Source organism: Aspergillus pseudoviridinutans, assembly GCF_018340605.1.
Source record: "Aspergillus pseudoviridinutans IFM 55266 DNA, scaffold_3, whole genome shotgun sequence".
NCBI lineage: Eukaryota > Fungi > Ascomycota > Eurotiomycetes > Eurotiales > Aspergillaceae > Aspergillus > Aspergillus pseudoviridinutans.
In genome coordinates, this window is record NW_025091283.1 from 4,657,001 (window position 1) to 4,679,596 (window position 22,596).

The 22,596-nt window shown below is 47.9% G+C and overlaps 9 protein-coding genes across 9 annotated transcripts; 6 read left to right on the forward strand and 3 right to left on the reverse strand.

The window, feature by feature from the left end:
* Nucleotides 1-1,343: 1,343 nt before the first annotated feature.
* On the forward strand, nucleotides 1,344-4,179 carry Asppvi_005393 (MFS transporter/fungal specific transcription factor domain-containing protein; the record flags this gene model as incomplete). The annotated part of the gene is made up of 5 exons (XM_043301316.1): nucleotides 1,344-2,023; nucleotides 2,084-2,491; nucleotides 2,560-2,683; nucleotides 2,745-2,783; nucleotides 3,805-4,179. The coding sequence occupies 5 exons, from the start codon at nucleotides 1,344-1,346 to the stop codon at nucleotides 4,177-4,179; spliced, it is 1,626 nt and encodes a 541-aa protein (XP_043157251.1).
* A 631-nt stretch (nucleotides 4,180-4,810) lies between these two features.
* Asppvi_005394 (GMC family oxidoreductase) lies at nucleotides 4,811-6,694 on the forward strand (the record flags this gene model as incomplete). The annotated part of the gene is made up of 5 exons (XM_043301317.1): nucleotides 4,811-4,992; nucleotides 5,038-5,156; nucleotides 5,216-5,789; nucleotides 5,843-6,429; nucleotides 6,483-6,694. The coding sequence occupies 5 exons, from the start codon at nucleotides 4,811-4,813 to the stop codon at nucleotides 6,692-6,694; spliced, it is 1,674 nt and encodes a 557-aa protein (XP_043157252.1).
* Nucleotides 6,695-7,186: 492 nt separating this feature from the next.
* Asppvi_005395 (NAD(P)/FAD-dependent oxidoreductase) lies at nucleotides 7,187-8,317 on the reverse strand (the record flags this gene model as incomplete). Its single annotated transcript, XM_043301318.1, has 1 exon — nucleotides 7,187-8,317. One exon carries the CDS (start codon nucleotides 8,315-8,317, stop codon nucleotides 7,187-7,189), a length of 1,131 nt encoding a protein of 376 aa, XP_043157253.1.
* Nucleotides 8,318-9,441: 1,124 nt separating this feature from the next.
* Nucleotides 9,442-9,926, forward strand: Asppvi_005396 (alpha/beta hydrolase; the record flags this gene model as incomplete). The annotated part of the gene is made up of 2 exons (XM_043301319.1): nucleotides 9,442-9,605; nucleotides 9,695-9,926. 2 exons carry the CDS (start codon nucleotides 9,442-9,444, stop codon nucleotides 9,924-9,926), a joined length of 396 nt encoding a protein of 131 aa, XP_043157254.1.
* A 2,288-nt stretch (nucleotides 9,927-12,214) lies between these two features.
* On the forward strand, nucleotides 12,215-13,194 carry Asppvi_005397 (SDR family NAD(P)-dependent oxidoreductase; the record flags this gene model as incomplete). Its single annotated transcript, XM_043301320.1, has 2 exons — nucleotides 12,215-12,902; nucleotides 12,983-13,194. 2 exons carry the CDS (start codon nucleotides 12,215-12,217, stop codon nucleotides 13,192-13,194), a joined length of 900 nt encoding a protein of 299 aa, XP_043157255.1.
* A 590-nt stretch (nucleotides 13,195-13,784) lies between these two features.
* Nucleotides 13,785-14,747, forward strand: Asppvi_005398 (zinc-binding alcohol dehydrogenase family protein; the record flags this gene model as incomplete). The annotated part of the gene is made up of 1 exon (XM_043301321.1): nucleotides 13,785-14,747. One exon carries the CDS (start codon nucleotides 13,785-13,787, stop codon nucleotides 14,745-14,747), a length of 963 nt encoding a protein of 320 aa, XP_043157256.1.
* Nucleotides 14,748-15,761: 1,014 nt separating this feature from the next.
* Asppvi_005399 (uncharacterized protein) lies at nucleotides 15,762-17,515 on the reverse strand (the record flags this gene model as incomplete). Its single annotated transcript, XM_043301322.1, has 3 exons — nucleotides 15,762-15,849; nucleotides 15,904-17,078; nucleotides 17,132-17,515. The coding sequence occupies 3 exons, from the start codon at nucleotides 17,513-17,515 to the stop codon at nucleotides 15,762-15,764; spliced, it is 1,647 nt and encodes a 548-aa protein (XP_043157257.1).
* Nucleotides 17,516-17,993: 478 nt separating this feature from the next.
* Nucleotides 17,994-18,234, forward strand: Asppvi_005400 (uncharacterized protein; the record flags this gene model as incomplete). The annotated part of the gene is made up of 2 exons (XM_043301323.1): nucleotides 17,994-18,084; nucleotides 18,146-18,234. The coding sequence occupies 2 exons, from the start codon at nucleotides 17,994-17,996 to the stop codon at nucleotides 18,232-18,234; spliced, it is 180 nt and encodes a 59-aa protein (XP_043157258.1).
* A 781-nt stretch (nucleotides 18,235-19,015) lies between these two features.
* On the reverse strand, nucleotides 19,016-22,395 carry Asppvi_005401 (uncharacterized protein; the record flags this gene model as incomplete). Its single annotated transcript, XM_043301324.1, has 5 exons — nucleotides 19,016-20,656; nucleotides 20,707-20,778; nucleotides 20,831-21,590; nucleotides 21,658-22,115; nucleotides 22,213-22,395. 5 exons carry the CDS (start codon nucleotides 22,393-22,395, stop codon nucleotides 19,016-19,018), a joined length of 3,114 nt encoding a protein of 1,037 aa, XP_043157259.1.
* Nucleotides 22,396-22,596: the final 201 nt, after the last annotated feature.

The following is a 22,596-nucleotide window of genomic DNA, read 5'->3' on the forward strand; positions in this document are numbered from 1 at the left end:
GTATGAGTTGTGGAGAAGAAGAATACTCTGGATGATTATACTGGCACCCAATTATTATTGATATTATATTAGCTTCCAATTTTTGATACGGTACATTCTGTCTTCCTAGTGCATTCGTCCTGATGCACCACTGCTGAATCAGTGCAAGATTTATATATATATTCGGCTCAGCTGACCAAACACAATCCAGTATTGTCCATGTCTAGGAGTCTCGCCTTGGCCCCTAGCTATTCTGGGTTGGCAAATGCACTAGAGAGCCAAGTAGGACTATATTAATATAATCTATAATATTCTAATTAGCTAGAGATTCATCCTCTAAGTTAATAAAGTGAACTTGGGCTGCAAAGCTTAACTTAGCTATTATAGGCTGGTCACCCTAGTGGCAACCTTCCATAACAGGAAGTCGCCCTTACATAAGCCATTCTGTTCTCCCTTCAACAATCAACAAACAGTATCGGGGTGAGCCGCGGGCATCTCGGTTGGTTGTCGGTGCCTGATGGTTCTGCCTGGCGTGGCCGCCCTAAACTAGGTGATTGACATAGGTGCCGTAACACCGAATTATCCGACTGCACTTTCATTTCTCCGGCCGGAGGCAAATGAGACCGCCCACCTTCAACGCGGTTGAAGCCAAGCGGTCCACAACACAACATGGTTGAGACTGATAATGAACGTGTGCAGAAGGCACTGCCAATTCCGGCAAGGCCAGCTTCAGATATCGCAGTGTACAGCATCGGTGGCGAGACTCGACCTGGCAAACGTCGGAAGACACAACTTGCATGTAATGCCTGTCGTGATCAAAAGACGCGTTGTGATGGAAACAGACCTACTTGCTCGAGGTGTGCAAAGAAGGGTTTCAGCTGCATATATGAAAAGGGTTCGTTGAAAAACCAAAGGTATGGTTCCATACTGAAATACCCTGGTTGATGGCACATAATTATAAGGCGGGGCAAATGCAGATACATTTCCACACTAGAAGATCGGCTGAAAGAGCTCGAAAAGAGCAGCCAACGAGGATCTGATCAAGCTGCTCGCGATGCAATTGACTCAGGCCCCACACGTAAGGCTCCCAGAATATCCAACTTCCATGCCTGTGAACTATCATATTCTCCTGAACCTTTTCGATTTTACGGCGAACGATCCTGAATTCCAGTACTAATTGTGCTGCAGTGGATGATAGCTTCAATTTTGTAGCTGCTCGGCCAGGACGATATCCTGAAACACAAGCTTTGACGCAGCAAGATTCGCTCTCTTCATTTCAGAAAGAGTTAATTAGTACTGATGCAACAGTAATTGTGCCATCACCGGAAGACAACGTCTACTGCTCTTCCGCAAATACATCCACAATGGCTCTCGTTCAGTCCACGATGCGGGCCACTAGCTCGAGTAAAACGACCAGTAATGTGCCAGGGCTGGATTTTACCAGCAACATAGGTCCGTTTACAGGACCAAGGCATGTTCGACGAGATGGACAATATTCCCAAGGCCCAGAGGTAAATGCCTTTGCGTTACCTACACGACGTATGGCCGACAGCTTCATGAGGTGTTTTTGGGATTGTACACATCCAATATTCCCAATCCTCCACAAACCAACGTTTGTCATTTCCTACGACAGCTTATGGGTCCCTCAGAGCGAAAGCTTCTCGGACAACGTGTCTGGTAAAGCCGAGGACCCTATCTTTCTGTCAACTTTGAACATCGTCTTCGCCATTGGCTGCCAATTTAGCGACCTAGTCGCTCCTGACAGAAGGACAAACCTGGGTGATCAATTCTACCAGCGGTCTAGGGCGCTGTACGACATTGATGCTCTAGATTCTGCGTCGATTCTTACTGTTCAGATGCTTCTTCTCACCGGTCTCTACCTGCAATCAACGAAATACGCAAGTCGATGTTGGCATATGGTCGGCCTTGCCATCAGAACTGCACAAGACATCGGCATTCATATCGAACACACTCGGCCATCAAAGACCCAGCTTGAACGGGAAATGAGACGCAGGGTATGGCACAATTGCATTATAATGGATCGGTAAATTCACCTTCGCATATCTCCGCTGGACTTTTGGTTGAACTCATGAATAATCCTTAGATTACTCGCCCTTACCTTTGGTCGGCCAAATATGATCTCTGGCGACTCGGGTGTTCCTCTACCACTGGTAATTGACGATGAATATTTGAAGCAAGACGGCGAAGGCATTCAACCAAGCCAATCCGAGTGCAGTATGAGATTCTTTGTCTTTTCGATCCAACTGTTCGAAATTTTGGATCGCATTATGTCTAAAATCTATCGCTACGAAAGCGTCAATCCTTCCAATGAAGGAGGTGAAGACTTTTGGTGGTCTCGTGATCGCCTCGAGGACGTTTTAAAGCTCAATAATGCTCTTGATGACTGGCATGACACGCTCCCTAATAACCTCCGATTGCAGTGTGCCACCGAAGCTAGAGCCGATTTGAGGAGCGATACAGCTATCTTACAAGCCAAAGTTCTCTATTCAAGGTTCGTTCTTTCAAACTTTTTGTACATATCTACTGGTGCTCGGACTCGTCATCGTTAACTCGTCCTAGATTCCTGTATATTCGTATCCTGTTACTAAGACCGGCCCTCCTTTCCGCTGCCCAGAACCGGCACCATCTGCCCAAGGGGGATGACTGGCGACATCTTAGGCTGGAGGAGCAACTTGCTCTGAAAGTGTGTGGGTTGTGTGTCTCGACAGTTCACACACTTGTAACCCATCTGAACGAGAATCTAGATGCGGTTTATCGAAGTTCAGGTTGGCGTACAGTTCATTGTGAGTTACTAACCGTGCACTCAAATCGGTCGTACATTTGGTAACTCGATGAGTGGCTAAATTTTATGGTAAAGACACATTTGTCTGCGGCATAGTTCTTCTTGCTGCCCATCTATGCCCTATTCCTAGCGACGAGTTCAATATTGCTTCACTTCAAGAATCGGTATCCCCCTGCATCACCATACTTGAACAGCACAAACTGCAAATTCAATCTGCGGCTCATGCGGTCAGAATTCTCGAGACTCTGCAACATCGCGTTGCGCTTGTATGCGAGGCCGGTAAGATATAACATGCTCAATGAAACGAGCCCATTCGTTACTAAATCATACTCTAATACCTTTCCTAATTTCTTCCTAGAAATTGACGGACTGGATCGCGATCATTCCAAACCCAATGAACCAGTGAACTCGAACACGTTGCCAGGGGACGATTACACATTGAATTCGGATTCACAGGATGACTTGTTACAATTTAATGAACTTGAGACAAACCGGCTTAGTGAAGCCTGGTTTATGGAGCAGATCGGGAATATAGACTGGTTGGTCGCTCCTTGACTCGTCCCTGAACGACTTCAGATCAAATTCAAAAGCTGCCTTGTGAAATCTCCAATAAGTCTGAAGCAGATAAGGTGGTCACAGATCTTGTACTTCCTCTTAAATGAATATAGGGATAATCTACCCATTGGCTCACTATAGGACACTGCTCAAGCCAGGCTCCCAGGAACATTACATTGGTAATGTTGGGCCAATGTCTGCCAGATCAAAAGGGTCAGAGGGAACTTTGCTGGATCTTGTGCCTTTCATTAGGGAACAATACACAGTTTACCCAGCGGGAAGATTGGAGCTCACAAGATCATAGACACCAATGCGAATCTACTGGGCGCAAATGGGAATCTTGCCGTCTCAGATATTATCTAACTGACACATACACGATTTATGCTGCCTCAGTTCTTGCAGCAAGTGCATTTACACGATCCCTTTTTGGTGCTGCATTCCCACTATTTACGGACCAAATGTTCCAGAATCTTGGGATCCACTGGGCTGCCTCGGTTCCAGCATTTCTTTCCGTTGCCAGCGTCCCATTCCCCGTCATTCTTTACATATACGGAGAGAAAATCCTTAAGCGTTGCCGATATGCAGCTGAAGCAGAGGAATTCACGCAGGGCATGCGGCAAAAGAAGCTAGAACAGACCGCCGCGAAAGACTTTCATGACCAGAATCCAAGTGAATGTCCATCTCGGTATGACATTGACTCCAGATCGTTACCTCAAAACTCTTTCCGCCGTTTCTCGACCACACGCTCTCGGAATTCACGACTGTCAACTGAACGAGTCTCCACAGTTGAATATGAAGGGAATCCGTTTGATGTTGACCGTGTCAATACCCTCGAGCGATGATTGGGCACATTGAGTATTTGCAGTTTATGGAAGAGATGGGAATCGGTGGCCTTACATAACCTCAGCTATATCGTGTAAAACTACTTGACTTAAAGAAATTTCATGTAACTGCAGTGCACTCGACAATTTACGCAAGCTAAATCGATTCCGCTGGTACGAGTATTTTTTCGGGCATACAATAATCCATACAATCTTTGAATGATCATATCCCAAGTGAGTTCAAGGGTAGAGAGGGAAGGCACGGCCGATTAGGCGAAGCCCCTGGGATATCTGAATTCGGAATCCTAGCCAGCGATGAGCGGAGATGAGAGGGGCTACCTTCGGTGGAATTCCGCGCCCATGACCTAGAATTCGTAATCATCACCTCCCTTGGCCAACACCGAGAATCATCGGATGCTGTTTGCCTGCGCCCCCGGCTATAATCCCGAACTTACTCGAATCCTGCAATCGGCCCGGATCCACGCTTTCGACAAACTAGCCAAGAACTGAAACATTAAAGAATGCTTATTAGTGCTTATTAATGGTATCCAATGGAACATTCAATAAAGCTTCCTAGTTCTTGTTCGTCTTATTCTTCGAGTGCTTTGACCGGAGTCATTATCGTTGGTCCTTTCCATCCCAAACTACGAAAATGCTTGTGTTCTTTCTTACTTTGATCACTCTCTGTCTGTGTGGAGCGGAAGCCACGAAACAACGCTCTTCCTCTCCACAATATGACTTCGTCATTGTCGGCGGGGGTACCAGTGGATTGGTAATTGCCAACCGACTTTCAGAGATGGAGAATGTTACGGTAGCCGTCATTGAAGCCGGCGAGTAGGTACTCCACAATTTGAATGTTTCCGACGTGATGGGTTACAGCACTGCCTTTGGAACAGCGATTGATTGGGCTTATCAGACCGAGAACCAGACATATGCCGGGGGTTCGCGTCAGACTATGCGCGCTGGTAAAGCTATTGGTGGAACGAGCACGATCAATGGTCAGTTGGCCCTGTGCCATATATATATTCGATGATTCTGTCCTAATTTCCGTTGGCAGGAATGACATATACTCGAGCCCAAAACGTCCAAATCGACGCATGGGAGAGCGCTGGAAACGATGGTTGGAACTGGAAGGACCTCCTGCCCTACTACGAAAAATCAGAAGGGTTTCAGATTCCTACCTCGGATCAGATTGCACATGGCGCGGGTTATAATATCCGATATCATGGAGCGAAGGGTCCCTTGAAAGTCGGTTGGCCTACCGTGCTGACTAACAGCAGTTTCCTCCCAGCGATCAATGAAACTTTGCAGCAGCTCGGCATCCCTTACAATAGTGACGTGAATGGTGGCAGGATGGTTGGCCTCACAGCCCACCCCGATACTGTCGACAGAGAAGCCAATGTCCGCGAAGACGCTGCTCGGGCCTATTACTGGCCTTATCAAGCCCGCTCGAACCTCAAGGTTATCTCCAATACCAATGCGAACAAAATCATCTGGGCGGACAACTGGGACGGTGATGCTATTGCCATTGGGGTGGAGGTCACCGGAGTCGATGGAATCGAGGAGATATACGCCTCAAAGGAAGTCATCCTGTCGGCTGGATCCTTGAAATCGCCAATTCTCCTCGAATTGTCTGGGGTTGGAAACCCGGAAATCCTCCGCAAATATGACATTCCCGTCGTAGTGCCCTTGCCAGTGTGGGCGAGAACCTGCAGGACCAGACAAACAATGGGCTCGGCTGGAAAGGGAAGGATTTGTGGACTGGCCTAGCAAGCTTTTCCGCTCTGCTACCAGTCGACCTACTTTATGGAAACAAAGTGTCTGCCATTGCAACCGCCGTCAAATCCACGCTCCCAGAATATGCGAAGGCGGTGTCCCGCGCCTCGAACGGCGTAGTCAACGAGCGCGATCACTTGGCAGCTTTCCAGATTCAGTACAATTTGATCTTCGAGTCACAAGTGCCGTTTGCCGAGATTGTTTTTGTCCCGCTGGGAGACTCGGTTTCTAGTGAATACTGGTGCCTCCTCCCCTTCTCCAGGGGCAGTATCCACGTTAGGTCCGCAAATGCTTCGGAACCAGCTTCGATCAATCCCAACTATTTCATGTACGAAGCAGACCTCATTGCCCAGGCCGACGTGGCTCGATACATTCGCCAGTTATACGGGCGTGCGCCTCTGACCGATCTAGTGGCCGAAGAAATCCAACCGGGATTGGATATTATCCCCGAAAATGCGCCTGAGTCGACATGGGAAGGCTGGATCAAGTCACAGTGTAAGATTCTATGATGTCATTAGAATCAGAATTCTCAGCTAAATATGTCTTAGATCGTTCCAATTTTCACCCAGTTGGGACTGCCAGTATGCTGCCTCGGAACAAAGGTGGCGTTGTTAGCCCTGAGCTCAAGGTATACGGCACGAAGAATGTGCGAGTGGTTGACGCTTCTATCTTGCCATTTCAGCTCTCGGGTCACCTGACGAGCACTCTCTATGCGGTAGCTGAAAAGGCCTCGGACCTGATTAAAGAAAGGCATAAATAGGGCCTGGAGAATGTTTTCAGCCTTCCAGTGATGGGTTGCGGGGTGTTGATGTGATATCTCATGCGTAGTAGTTACCTCACACCCAGCGCTTGCTTCGCAGCAATAGAAAAAGAATCTCCGTTATTAATCGTCCTTACTCCTGCGAGATACCGTTTGAGACGGTCACTACCAGAACGCTCCTGCCTGACTGGATTCTCATCATGGGCCTCACTATTGTGGAAATTTAGGGAGAATAGTAAAAAACAGTAAAAAAACAGTAAATAATAGACGAATATAGTAAAAATACAAAAATCTACCTCCCAATGGTATGAGGACTGGGCTAAGTAGCTAATTGGCCGGCCTCGGAAAGTAAAACAGCTCGATGTGATATCTCTCAGGCCACGATGGTTAATAGAAGCTGCATACCACAACGTCATCCCTTCAAACGCAGGAAATAAACATTACATACTCGGAAGATTATAAAAGAGCTAGCTAGCCATCTAAACAGTGAATCTATTTCATCCCGATCATATTTTTCGCCTTGGAGACAAAGAAGTCTTTTCCCTTGATCATAGCAACCATCTTTCCCCATGGAACCATGCCAAACATCTGGCCAGTTCCATTAGAGGACCCGACAGGAACAATCATCATCACTTTATCATCTGGGGTATACCTCTTCCTCTTTCCTTGCCCCAAGATATCATTCTTAAGGTTGCATGCAACAACCGGGATCTGCTCCTGGACTTTGAGCATCAGACGGGCCGAATAGCTGGTGATGTCTCCAATCGCGTACACGGCAGTGGACCCCTTAACGCGCATTTCGCTGTCCACGGACACCCATCCCTTGCTGTCCAAATACTGCGAGGGAATGAATTTGTTGTTAGGAAATACTCCGGTCGTCGAAATGTATACGTCAGCCCCCATGGTTTGGCCGTCATCCAAGTCTATCTTCCATTTCCTCGAGGTTAGATCTTGCGTCGATCTCAAAACCTTGCGCCCCCGTACCAATTTTACACCTTTCTGGGCCAGGATCTCCTCGGCTCTCTCCGAACCAGCCTTTTTGAGTGCTGGCAGAACATGCCATGTTGACGAAACCAGCGCGATGTCTATCTTGCGGCCTTTGAAGGCCTCTGCTAGCTCCCCAGCAAATTCGACACCGACAGCACCAGCACCTCCGATGACGACAGTTTTGGCACGCGCGATCTCATGTTGCGCAGCTTTAATCGATGCCTCCAGATCTTTATCTCCGGTTGGTTTGAAAGGTGCTAAGGTGCTTCCATGACCCATCGAGGATGCAGTGGAACTGCCAGACGCAATAACGAGGTAGTCGAAGGCGACGTTGCCTTTGTTGGAGACGTTCGCGGTTTTGGAATCAGGATTGATGTCGACTGCGTGACCTTGGATAAACTCAAATGCACCAGCTGGGGCGTGGGCAAACGCCTTCACGATGGGAAGAAGATACTGGTCAGACTTGAAGGAAGTTGATTTTGCCAGAATCCGAGGCGAGGCGATGTTGAAGAAAAACTTGTCCGAGGGGTTGATGATCACAACATGGATGTTAGTGATTGCCTTGAGAAGCGCTTGTGCCAGGCCAATGCCAGCATACGACGCGCCGATAATCACGATTCTGGTCTTCTGAGACATGGCGAGGTATGAATGGCGAGGTATGAGAAGCAGAGCCAGTTTTGGGGGGTTGACCAGAACCTCGAAGGTGGAAGGAGGTACGCGCATCTATATACTGTTCCGTCCCAAATCGGCCCCTCATAAAGCCGATGGTTTCGTCATTCATGTTTACTAATCGATATGGTCATCTTTAGAAATCAAGAGCCGTATAGGTGGCAATGACGAGATACCGAAATCCTGAGCAGGAGGACAAGATAGGAATGAGAAAATCCATACACAGGGAGCTTATAAATCCTGTGGGAGCTAGGGGCAAGAGATAGCGGAAGGGGTGGTTTTGGTTAATTGGAATGGAACCTGGCGGTAGCCGCGTTGGTAGATAGTTATGCCTTTGTAATCATTCGTCCAAAGCGTTCATTCAGGAACCGTGGGTGAATCAGGACACTTTTAGAGTACCCAGAAGAACTACCATGGAAGGTCTTGACAAGTCTGCATTACCCCTCTTCTTAGTATCTTAAGCTTTAGTATTTGATTATTAATATAGCTTATCTTCTGCTATTAGCTTGTTTATTAATTACTAAATAGTTAATTAACAAGTAGCTTCAAGACTGCTGTGCTTGTCGCGGAAATAATTCTCTGTATCAACAAGGGTGTTGACAGTAATGATGTGCACCTTCATAGATTCCGTTTTCAGTAACTATCTAAGCCTATGTCTCTTCCTTATTAGACCAAGCAATAAGGCTTAATTACAACTCACCAAAGCATTTTTTCCCCCCTCGGGTATTTGGATATTCAACAAACTCTGCCTAATCCGTATATATTAGTAGGATATGTTCCGAGTCGTTGGTCGGGATCGGATCGGAATCAACCCGGAGTCCGGGGAGATCGGCTTGGCCAAAGCTGAGCTAGGGGCTATACTGCTGTATTCCGTAGGGGAGATCGTTTTGAATTATCCGATGTCCGCGGCTTGGCATATTACGGAATCAACAAACCCCAGCCAATTAACCATTAATGAGCGATTTAGTTAACTAGTTAATTAGTGCTATTGACTTGCAAACATTTATATTTCTAGTTAGGATAAACCATATCTCGTCTTTTGGTTTCTCACTCGTGTGTAATTCATTTTCTGTTGCTGTTTATACTGCGAAATGGATGCAAAATTCGGAGCGTTCGACGAGGTCGAAGTCACCTACAAGACTGTTGGGGGCACGCCTCTCAAGACAAGTATCCTCATACCTAAGAATACCGAGGGCAAAAAGTGCCCCGTTTTGGTTCACTTCCATGGTGGAGGGCTTATAGTTGGTGACAAAATGTTTGCCCCTTGGTTTCCCTTATGGTCGGCCGCCCTTTGATGCTTCCCTCATTTCAACAATATGTGGCGCCTAACTTACAACTCTTTAGGATTGTCCAACTTGCGGAATCTCACGGAGCCATAATAGTCACTCCAAATTATCGACTGATCCCTGAGGCCAAGGCTATCGATATTCTTGATGATGTGAAGGATTTCTGGAGCTGGCTCCATTCCTCGTTGCCTAATGAAGTGGAAAGGGTCCGTAAAGGCCTATCCCCACAGCTTTCTAAGATTGCCGTCGCTGGTGAAAGTGCTGGTATGCATCCAAGCGATACTCACTAGTCTGGCCTCTTTGCTAATTTAATGAATATGGAAAGGTGGCTATTTATCTCTGCAATCCGCATTTCTTTTTCCGGATGCTCGGATCAGTGTCGTTTTGGCCCAGTACGCAACGCTTGATATTGACAGTCCGTTCTACAATCCACCACCCCCCTCCCCTCTTCGAGGCGACTCTATTGTCAGCGATTATTTGGCAAATCTTGAGCCTGGTTCTGTTAGAGTGTCTTCTCCTTTGCCAGACAGGTGGGATCTTTGTGAAGCTATTCTTGCAGAAGGCAGACACCGCGAGGTCATAGGGAATGAAGACAAGGTTCACCTTATGAGTGCTCTTAAACATGCTCAAAACCCACCACCCCTGTGGCTTGCTCAGGGTGCCGATGATTCAATTGTGAGTATTTTAAGGTCAATCAACGGAGGAAGAGCTTTCGTAACTAACAGCTAAATAGATGCCAATAAGAACGGCGATAAATTTTGTGGAACAGATGAAGAAAACTCATCCAAGCACGCCGTTACACTTTTCTATTCAGCCTGGGCCACATGGGTTCGATTGCATGAGCACATTGGATGAAGAGTGGGTCAAGGAAGGCTGCAAATTTGTTGAAAGGTATTGGCCGTTGACTGACCAAAAATGAGTCTCTATGTACTGTTCTTGTGCCGAGAAACTACAATCAGTGGCTGGGGTTGGCGCTCCTGTGAATGCACCCCTCAAAATACAAAGATACAATGTTGATGGATGTAGGATGTAGCAAACTCAAGCTTCACAAAGTTAAAGTCACAAGAAAAGCAAACATCGCGAAATACATATACGCATGAAGTCCTTGGCCATGTAGTTCTGAATCGCTCCCTTCCCCCAGGCTAATAAGGAAAGGGAAAGCCTTGAACGAAAGGCAAAAAATAGGAGAGGAAAGAAACGCCAGGCTCGAACAGCCAAGTAGATGAGCAAGTAAATAGTGGTATACAGTCAGAAAAAGCAATCTAACTCACCGCATGGGTGCATGTCAGTGCCGAGGAAGCATGGGCATATATGGCACAAGTAAGTAGTTTTCAATACTGACGGAAACACATCCACCATTTTTGGATGGTGTACTCGATCACTGGAAGCATGTCCGCAAGGAGGCCCAGAAAGCCGTACGACGAACGCTTTGCTTTCAGCAGTAATTCTGCTCACGGAAATCGAGACCATGCCGTACAGGATATATAGTAAAGCAAAAAGATAATTTGCCACTCAGAACATGCGATGTGATGTGTACGCATGTCTCAGGGCAAGAATATTGCTCAATGTATTCATACAAACCTCTCATTTAGAGCTCACTACCTTTTATATAGCCCTCCATGGACTGCTCCATCTGCCTTTCCCCGCTGGATCTTGTCACCCACTGCTGCAAATATCAGTGCCAACGCCCCTTACTCCTTTCCGTTTGGCCGATCCCAGTAGAATCGCGCATACGCCTCCTACGGATATTATTTATGGCAGTCTTTCCCTCTCATTGCGCTCCTCAACGTAGGAAAAGCGAATCCGACCATCATGAATTTGGGCCGCTGTTCGATGACATATGCTGTGATATATTCTCTCCTAACCCTAAAACATCCCAACGGGGACCGACTCAGCGGTTGGGCACGGCTGTTACTTGATACTGGAAGCATGGACAGGAATATTCTTATTATCTCGAAGGAGAGAAAAAGTTGCAGTAAGTAAAAAAGGGGGGTACCGCTTTTTCAGAGTACCTGGGTAGGAGAAAGGGGAATGTTCTCTTATCTCTTTATGCAATCCGGAGATTGATAAGACGTACTTTAGATAATCAAAGTGCGTATGTTTGATGCTCTATGGAAATTTAAAGACGTTATAGATTATTTATATAGGAAACAAACCTTTTATTTGTGACCAAACAAAAAGATTACACTATACATATCTAGATACCAAATTTTCGTGCAGGAGGTGAGCTTGTCGAAGGGTAATTTGACGCATGGGTTTTAACTCCCCGATTCCGGAGATTTCTTGGCCTGCACGCCTGTCCCGAAAAAGAAAGCAAACGAACTCCGCGAACAAACTCGAAATTTAACGCGGACATTGACCGTATTCCATGGTCTAGGTTATCAGTAAGTATTTATTTATAAACAGTCGTTTTTATCACAAAGATCTATTCTAGAAAAGAGCAGGGAAAACGGCGAAATACGAAACTGCTATTTAGCTCACCTATATCTCCCGTGGACTGTAATCAAATCGCATTGAGCCAGTCTTCGAAAAATTAAGGCATAGTCACGAAGACCCTATTCGAAATTTAGTTGACAGAATGGACCAGCTGCCAGTTGATTTTTTCACCAACGCCGCGGCTTACACGCCCCGTGTCTATCGCGACCAATACCCCGCGATCGATCCCACGTCTCCATCCCTTAACCAGGCGGGTCAAATCGTCATCATCACTGGAGCCTCTTCTGGCATAGGCGCAAATGGAATTGCACCGGCGTTCGCAAAGGCTAAAGCAAAGGCACTTGTACTCGTGGCACGCAACGGGAAGAAGCTTCGAGAGACCGAACAAGAAATTAAAAAGATCCATCCTGCCACGAGCGTTCTCGTGCAACCAACAGACATTACGAACAGTGATGCAGTGGTTGCTCTGTTTGAGAAAATAAGATTCAAATACGGCCATGTAGACGTTCTAGTCAACAACGCTGGTACATTCAGTCATCCTTCCCGCATCGTAGATGCGGACCCAGCCGAGTGGTGGAATGATTTCGAGGTGAATGTCAAAGGCCAATTTCTGGTTACCCAAGCCTTCTTGAAGCTGCTTGGGACTGAAAGAAAGGGGACTATGATATCCATGTCATCTGCTATTGCGACATCTCTTCACCCCATGATGAGTTCGTATTCGATCTCCAAAATGGCGTTGTTAAGGCTGAATGATTATGTCGCTGCTGAATATCCGAATGTGTGCGCTGTCAGCCTACAACCTGGACTTGTCATGACCGATATGGTGCTCGGTAAGATGCAAACCTATTTCGAAATTTTTCTGTTCGGACCTTAATATGTGACTTGTAGACTAACATGATTATAATCATAGATTCTCTCAAGCGTTTTGCTATTGATACCCCTGCTCTGATTGGTGGAACAACCGTGTGGCTGGCGACGGATGCAGCACGTTTTCTGAATGGTCGCTTTATTTCTGCAAACTGGTCTGTCGAGGATCTCGCTGCGGCAAAAGAGAAGATCCTTGAGGGAAATGACTTGCAGTTGGTATATCAGGGGAAGTTCGGTCTAGATCAATCTCAGTAGTCTGACAGGAAGCAGTACCTCCGTAAATTGAATTTATTGGTGTGAAAATCATGAAGGTGTAGAAATCCGTCGGGATATCCCTAGCAAGCCGCTACGGTGCGCCGCAAATTATCCCTAGTTACAACACAACCATACTCAGGGATGGACAGATGCTGAACAGCCCCGAGGCTCCATACTAATGATTTACTGAGCCATTAGTTCGTCAACGTATAGAGTTCGGCATAGTCTAGCGACGGATTGGCACAAAAGCGGAATGCTAAGGTCCAAGTTCAGCCTCATCCGCTGCTTCATTCTGGAAAGTAATCAGGTGTGGGTGTGCACTGAGGGTTGGCCGGAGGGGACGGGTACTGGCTGGCCTTGGAAATGAACTGGTAGGATTGAGGGTAATAATGTCATATCATTGGTCAATCTCTGTGTCCCTTAACGTTGGCGAATTATCTCCGCGTTACACCTGTGCTTGTTTGCCACCATTTTCATTGTTAAAAGCCGATGGCTTGGCCAGTTTCCATTGTATCTTTTCACAAACCACCCGCAATTATTTTCACCCAAATTATTCTTGACGGCTCAGAGCAACCAGAATGACTTCCACAATGAAGGCGGTAGTACTTCATCACCCAGGAGGCCCCGAGATGCTTCAGATTGAACACCTCCCTATTCCCAAACCTCGTGTCGGCGAAGTACTTATCCGAGTCAAAGCATTCGGGCTCAATCGCTCCGAGTTATTCACGCGAAAAGGATACTCGCCTGGTGTGAGATTTCCGCGGGTTCTCGGGATTGAAGCAGCAGGAATAGTCGTCTCGGCTCCCGGTGGAGAATTCCAAGGAGGCACCATGGTTTTGACAGCGATGGGCGGGATGGGAAGAGCATTCAACGGTAGTTACGCCGAATATACCCTTGTTCCTGCCGTGCAAGTTCAGGCCATCACTGCAGAACCATCACCATCATGGGAAGTTCTCGGTGCAATGCCGGAGATGTTGCAAACTGCCTGGGGATCACTTTTCAAATCCCTTCAACTGCAACCAGCTGATCGGTTACTTATCCGTGGTGGCACCACTTCTATCGGATTGGCGGCAGCAGCGATTGCCAAATCACACGGTGCCTTTGTTACCGCCACCAGTCGAAGATCCGATCGGGAAAAGCTCTTACGCGATAATGGAGCGGATGAAACTATCATCGACGACGGAATACTTTCAACGAAGATCAGAAAGCCGTTCGATAAAGTTTTGGAACTTATTGGCACTAAGACGCTACAGGACTCCCTGCACTGTGCCAGAGAAGGGGGCCTCGTGTGCATGACTGGTATTGTTGGGGATAAGTGGACTTTGGAAGAAATCAATCCGATGGAATATATTCCTTCAGCCGTCGGTTTGACTATCTATTCGGGTGGTTATGGCGATTTTATGCGTACGCCGCTCAACGCGATGGCCAAGAAGATTATGGAGAGTGAGCTCCACGTTCAGATCGGAAAGGTTTTCAGGATAGATGAAATTGTTGAAGCTCATCGGACTATGGAGGAAAACAACGCTGGTGGGAAAATTGTCATTTTAACGTAAAAATGTGGATTTGGCATGATATACTGCTTGTTACAATCACTTCCAGCTTTGAGCAGTCGCTGGAGTCGCACTCGGCACCTCTAGATATATTGACGCCAATAGAGATCTCATCATCCTTGCCATATTCCAGCGCCATGTAAGGTAACTTACACAGCCACAATAAATGACAGGCCGCATTTAGGAATTCCACAATTCATATCCATATTCTAGAAACATGTGTATTTCAGTTATGAGAGTCTTGTTTCAGTACCATAATTTCGGACTCCCGGGTGGCAATGTTCATACTTGAGATCACCTTCCGCCACACGTTCAAGTGAACCAAACCCATCGTCTCGCAAATGGTAACAACGGCACAGAATATTGATTGATTGAGAGGCTGAGAGTGAGTAATTGAGAGGAAACAAATAATTGTGAATTGTTATTGTTGATCCTGCCGGTCCAGCCAAACAGCGTTCTAAACACCCTAACTCTGAAATTCCCTATCGCTGGCTTGTACGGCCCCGTCAGAGGCTTTACACAAAGTCCCAATGGATGTTGAAGGCGGCAAGGGCGGGTTAGCCCAGAGTCACCGCCATCCAAATGCAGGCACAGGGGGATTCAGCGCGGTCCCCCACGCGAGGAGAGCACTGCACAACAAAGGAGGGAGTAACAGCTATTAACATGGCAAGCAGTGAGAAAGGGGCGATTGTGGTGAGACGCCTACCCAGCGGCGACACGGTTATCACATTCATCAACAAAGGAACCGAATATGGCACACGGAGAACCCTGCAATGGTAAAGACGGCCGTCGGCCCCAGAGGTGAGATCCAACAGTGCACTTACGTGGCGATCGCGAAGAGAATCCGAGCAGAGGACCTCAGGAGAGCAGAGCCAGCGGAAGCAGCTAAAGAAACAAACTAATTATAGTATATTCTATAAGACCTAGAATATACAAATCAATTAATATGACATACGTAGAAGAGTAAAAAATGCCGATGTATAAATACGGGACACTAACTGCAGCTCCTTTTTATATTTAATTGAGTGCGAATTTAAACTGGACGCTGGGAATATCAGAGCTATTTTCTTTCATAGAAAAGGTGATATTCCAGAACTCAAAGTTACTGATATTTTGTTAGCAAAGTATGTTCACTCGAGAGAGGACGCTATCGACTTACTGGATAATATGGCAAGTTCCACCAACCAGTCCACAGAAAGATATCTCCGGAACTGGGTTGACAGTCCCGCCGACTACCTCAATCTGCAGACCATCGACATCGTTGAGCCCATAGATATCCCGCTTCGCACCAAGTGGGTTCGAAGCGAGAACGAATGTAAACTTGCTCGTGGAGTTGCCCAGCGGATAGGTCAGGTTGAGTGCGTACGGAGTCACCTCTGCCTGCAACGCGGTTTCGGTCGGATATAGGTTGAAGTAGCCAATTGACCCATCGGAGCGAATCCACTGAACGACTGAAGGAGAGAAGGAGGTTGAGTCCTTTGAATAGCCCCCCACAACGCTCTGGTTGAAGGAATCTGTTCCGATGGTCAGATTGGCTGAGAGCCACGTTGTGATGTTGCGAGGCTCGTAGTCCGCTGGAGGAGCGTAAGCGTGCCCGGTATAGGTGTGCTCGCCAAAGGAGGAGGTCAGTCTCGAAAGAACATAGTCCGGTACGAGCTTCTTATGGAAGTTCGAAAGAACGGCGATAATGGGGGAGATCTCAAAGTCGCCTGCGTGTGTCATAGTCCAGATCGGAGAGGTCGAATGCCACACGTTCTCCTTTCCTACCAGGGACCAGATCCAAATTGACATGATAGCCACGTATTTGTTCATATCATAGCCGTATGAACGGTCCCATGGACCAGCGAAGTTTCTCATATTAGGGTTCCACAGCTGGGACTCATAGCCCCAGATATCCTGGATCACCCGCTCTGCATTCTGCCCGATAACAGAACTAGTCGATGAAAGGTACTTGGCGGCAATGGTCAGCGCATAGAGGGAGACACCGGCGTAGGTTGGGCCGTTGAACTCGGACAAAGTGTGGTTGCGATCAAAGAGCTCGAGGAATTCGTGGGCGTCATTGTCTCCTGAGGAAGTCATGTTGGCGTTGTTCAGGTGGTGCCCGGTCCATGAAGTCACCACCGTCCGCATCAACCAGGCATTTGAATACGCCGGGTACAAGTTATCTCCATCAACGCCACCAACACGATAGCTGTCACCGACGGTGTTGTTGTACAGGCTGTCAATGATCAAGTCCTTTACATCTGCAGGCAAAAGTCTTCCGAATTCCTCATAAATGACGATCAGAGCGGTACCAATGAAGCCTCTCCAGTTGGGATCCCACGTGTTATAGATCTAACTATTTTCAGAAGACGGTCTGGATGCGGTTTACAAGGATAAAAACTTACATTGGGCGCATATGCAGGGCTGCCAACAGTCGGCTGCTCAGGATAAACAGTGTAGTCTCCATACCATTGCGCTGACGTATTTTTCTCCTGACCGGCAATCACATTCTTGAGAATCTTCACAGCTTCATTGAGGTCATTGCCCTGGTTACGTTGGAGTAGTCCAACAGAGTGCCAGACGGTCGACCGGGTGTCATGTGGACCTGCGGCTAAGGGGAAGTAGAAATAGTGTAGGTAGGAGGCCGCAGGATCGTAAATATCGTCTAGAAGAGTCATCGACTGATCAAAGAGGGCCTGCGACTGCTTGCTCAACTCGGCTGATCGCACCAAACTGGCGCCCAGCAGGCCGAGGCTGGCGATCTGAGACCAATTGACATTGAACCGCATCTTGACTTAGTTTGCGAACGAGCCCGAAAATCATCAACTCACCAGTCTTTATAGCTAGGGGATATTACCCCCCGGCATATCGTCGGGACTAATTTCCCCAGGATTTGGTTCACTTGATTGCGGAGAAAGCCACAAACCTTATTGGCTCCAGCACCAACCTCGTGGTCCGGGGAAATGACCGGGAAAACCGGGGTTTGCTATCAGCCAACAATTCGCGGTTATCTTGAGACTTTGAGCCGAACCGGGGCTCGATAAGCTTTTTCCCTCTTTATTGTTGTCGAGCTCCGCAAACTGTGTGCCGGCAGGTCAAGTGATATGCAACGCGTTGATTAATGCTATCAATATAATAATATAAGAAACATTGCCCGAGCCACCAGTGAACTCTGCAGGATTCCTCCCCCACGCCCCCTTCTCCCCCCCCAAAACCCAAACAAAACAAAATTAACTCAACTAGCTGGTCCACCCGAACAGAGCAAGAATGGGCGAAACTATCTATGAGAGCTCGAAGGTGGAGGCCAAGATTGATGGATCACCCATGGACGCCGATGAGCTGCGTCTGGCCCAGATGGGTACGTCCATCCACCCTCATTTGGAGATTGTCGGTGCTAACAATGCAAAGGTCATACTCAGGAGTTAAAGTCAATCCGTTACCGGGTTGGTCGCCCACTGTCGAACTTATTGCAGTACCAATGACTCACGGGGCACCGAAGAAGCAATAACTTCGTATTAGTACGTCGGCCTGCCGTGTGATCATCCCCAATCTTACCACTCTTTCAAGTACAAATCTTCTCTTAAACACATCGATATCGACGCTAGGAACATCAACAATCACGATGGTAACGCCGCAAGTCTAACGGGCGAGTGCGATCCAGCTAGTTCTTGGTGGCATGGGCAATGACGGCCACATCTCATTCGGCCAGCCTGGATCCAGCCTGGCCAGCTGTGCCAGAATCGAGACTCTCACCAACAAATAGTTAACCATCTAGTAAAATGGGAAAGCCCAAGGAAGCCCGGTCGGTACGGGCAGGTCGAGGCGCGAGAGAGAATAGACAGCGAGAAGGCGAAAAGGATCTAGCAAAACACCAACAGTGAACCTGCCGTAGAAGAGGCCAAACAGAATAACACGGCCGGTAAACGCCCTACCGACAGTAGATCCAGTCGTCTCGTCAAAAGAATCGAAAGAGCGTCATGCTCGACAGCATGACTCCGAAAAAGAGAAAAGAAACTTCATAGAACAAGCTTGTATTCGGCCGTTGCGTCCCTTCTCCTTCCGTCCATGAAGGTCTCCTAAAAGCATACAATGTCCGCTGATACCCACTAAGACAAACCAATAAAACAAAGAGCAAGGCAAAAACAACCAAGTCAAATAATGTCACTAGATTCCCCACTACACTAGATGTGCAGGTGCAGATAGCTTCACCAATCTTCCCATCTTCATCTCGCTCCTGCTTCTCTTCCACTAACAAGGACTATCTCAAAGACATCCATCGGTATGGAACACTAAGAAGAGGCGAAGAAGCTTGTAGGAGGCCCAAGATAGCTTTCCTTCACTCCACCAAGGTCTAGGACCATCTTCTCGAGCAGCAAGTTTGAATGATTCAATCGCACTCGGATTATATGATCACCAGCTTCCATATGGCTAAGGATGTGGTCTCTCTTCCAGACACAATCCATGACGGCCTTTAGCCATCCTTCGGCCGGCAATTTGGCTTCCTTGGAGTTAGAATCCGGGAGAAGTTGATAAGTTTCGACGGGCTTATTGTCAATTTTCAAATCATACGACATTTTATGAGCAGGGTCAATATCGAGGGTCATGTTGAAATATAATGTAAGCGCTGCTGGTGCAGAGGCCGTGAAGATGTAGACCGGGCACTCAATAAAGGGTACAGTCTTTGCGCCGCTAGGAGCCCAAGTGTTGAGCGTCACCGAACCCTCGCTCGATCGGCCCAGTTCAGGATGATGTTGATAAGGTGCTTTGACGTCCAATCCCGAAGCAGGCACGGATACATAGCCATCTGATTCGACAAAACCCGTGAAGCGCGGGGGGGCTCTTTGTCCATGAACAGGCAAATGAACATGTTCAAAGTCTCCCTCCTTTGACGAAATAGCAATTAGAACTTCCTCAGAAAATTCGACGGGAACAATCTCCCAATCAATTGTGATCCAAATGCGTGCGTCGTCGCCATCTGGCTGAAGGGTTCCTTCTTTTTTGGACACATGAATCCATCGATGAGGTAGCGAGATACTCCAGTGAATTGTAGGGGTACCTCGAGTAAAAATATCGAACCATCTTCTGGTTGTGCTATAACGGCTCATCGGACCGAGGGTCAGCCCTGGAACCAAGTCTCGACGACTCGGATGCGTCCTCTCGCTCTCCTCGTTGATACGTCCTGCTCGAACCCCCTCATGACCCTCAACAGCAACCCCCATCTGGCCGACAATGATGTTGCTATCCTGGTTCCGTTGCACATATGCTAAGCCAAAAATAGCGTCGCGCGAAGGAGCGTGCCAAGTGTCACCGTATCCCATATGTGGCTGACACATCATGTAGTTCCATTTACCATCTAGTAAGGAGTGAAACTCTTGAGAAAGTCTGAAGTCCGCATCAAACAAATCAAGGGCCTTCCGCAGAAGCTTATTAGTGGTATTTCGTCGTTGTCGGGCGTGCAGTTTGTTTTTAGCCTGTACAACATGTAGCCGAGTGAAGATAGAGCTCGCTTTTACAGGATGAACGACAAGCTCCCAAAACGATGCCCTTTGCTCCTGCGATACTTTCTCGTAGATTTTCTCGGCGGTGGTCTCTAGATCTTGCCACCGTTGGACGATTTTGTCTGCTTCTTCATAGTGAAGTAACGAAAAGCTGTCCGGATCGATGTGCTCATGTTTGCGAAGACGGACAAGTCGATCGTATTCATGCCAAACAGAAACAATATGTGGGCTCAGATTTTCGTCGAAATAATGAGTAGCTATCGTCTCCCAGAAATGAGGAATGCTGTCTGCTTGGACCGAGTTAATCTTCCACGCCATCTCCATTGCAAATGTCAAAGGAACTTCAATGGGCTTGATATCCCCCACATTGAACACCCAGATTTTGCGTGCATTGCGGTTGTAGGCTTCGGACAGCTGGTGATATATTTTTCCCTGTGGCGGTAATGGATTAACCAGGATTCACCTTTTTGGGTCAAGCTTACACGAACCAACGAGTTGGAGTTGATCCATTTGTAACTCCGAGGTGAACCGACGTATTCAAAATGGTAGTATATCTGCACCGAATATCAGTACGAGATCTGGTATAATCGTTCAACACAAACTTACTCCCGCCCCGCCTTTTCTAGTCTTCTCCAGCCCAGATGGAAGCCTGCGCAAATTTCCAAAGTTGTCGTCTGCGAACAGCAGCGTCACATCATCTGGGACAGTAAACTCGCCTGCCTGGTACAAATCTTGAACTTCTTTGTAGAGAGCGAGTACTTGAGGAACAGCATCTTCGCGACCGTGTTCGTCTTTGAAAAGCTCTCGTTGCGTTTGTAGGACATCCCGAACCACCGCGCCGGGGTCATCGGTTGTCATCTCTTTGTCATACTCGCCTCTCATTCCCATGGTGAAATAGGATTCAAGTCCCTTTGCTCGCTGCACACCTTCACGAAAGAACTGAATAATCTCGTCGCGATGCGTCGTCCAATCCCACGTCCCATCTGCATGTTCCTCAAACCACTCGGTCGAGGCTCGCTGCATGGGTTCGTGGTGAGAGGTTGAAATGCAGATCCCATACTCATCTGCTATGCGTTGATTTTCGGGGTCATCGAGAAAGAAGACGGCTCCCGGATTAGGGTAGCCTGGCCACATCGCAGGCCACATAAAATTGGCCTTGAGGCGCAGAAGGAGCTCATAGACCTTCTTGTAAAAGTCTGAGTTATACTTTCCGAATTTCTCCAGCACCCAGCCCGTGAGTGCCGGCGCCTCGTCATTAATGAAGATCCCTCGATATTGAATGCTAGGCTCACCATGGAAGGTCATTATAGGTAACGCGAAGATGGCCGGATGGGACTTTGCTGGCACGTCTGCCCACCAATACCAGCTTGAGATGAGTGTAAGCCAAATCTCCCCTTTTGCTCTCTTTAGAATTTCACTGCCAAAGGACTCACGGAGAAACGCCGATCTGGCTAGCGAGCGTATACGCTCCAAAGATGGCCGCTCGTTTGTCGCTCCCGGCAATGATTAGAGCCTTGGAGCAGCCTGGCAGCGGATCATCCACGACGACCGTCATGAAGGACTCCCATTTCCCTCTAATCGCACGCGAATCGATTTTCCCCACTGTTTCCAGGTCTTGTAGGAGCCAACAGGACTCGATACATCCGAGAATGATGGCATTTGGCGCATTCAACTGGCCTTGCTCCACCAATTCGAATGGATTGCAATTTCTCCTCGTCACTCGACCGAAATCCTCGGCCAGCGCTCGTCCTGCATGATGAATACCGGTAAAGTCCGCCGGGTCTGCGAGAATAGTAGCTCCAACCAAGTTGAGAAGACCCGGTGATTCGGTGAAAGCGACAAGAGACTCCTCGAACATGATCTCAATGCTGTCCTCTCGTCCTGAGTTGGACTGGGGAGTGTCGAAAAGTCGACTGTACTTCGCAGTCCATCGCAATGAAGGGAATCCACGTCTTCTGAATGTCCCAAGCCTCAAAACCTTCACCTACCGCTCCTCGTCTCAAGCTTGGTTCGGACTGGATTGTGTTGGCAATCGTTGGGAATCCTCCACTGGCAAGTGGAGGGCCGCGTTCGGCTTGTTGTGGCTCCGAGCAGGCCCTGTGGTATCCGTGGGTGGCGCTGGAACTAAGGCTTGATACAGCTATGTCCGTTGCCGATCCAGCAATCAGCATGGCGCGTCGGACTTCTGATGCCGAGCCCTGCCTGCATTTCATGAATTCACAATCTCAGCCAGTCCCACGATGCTAGAGGCTCGCGGCGGATCTTCGGCGCCTCTCTGGGGACGTGKGGGCATCACGCGGGAATTCTATATCCCCATCCTCCGTACGTCGTACAGTATCCATACTCCGTCCACCCCAAATGGGGCACGATTT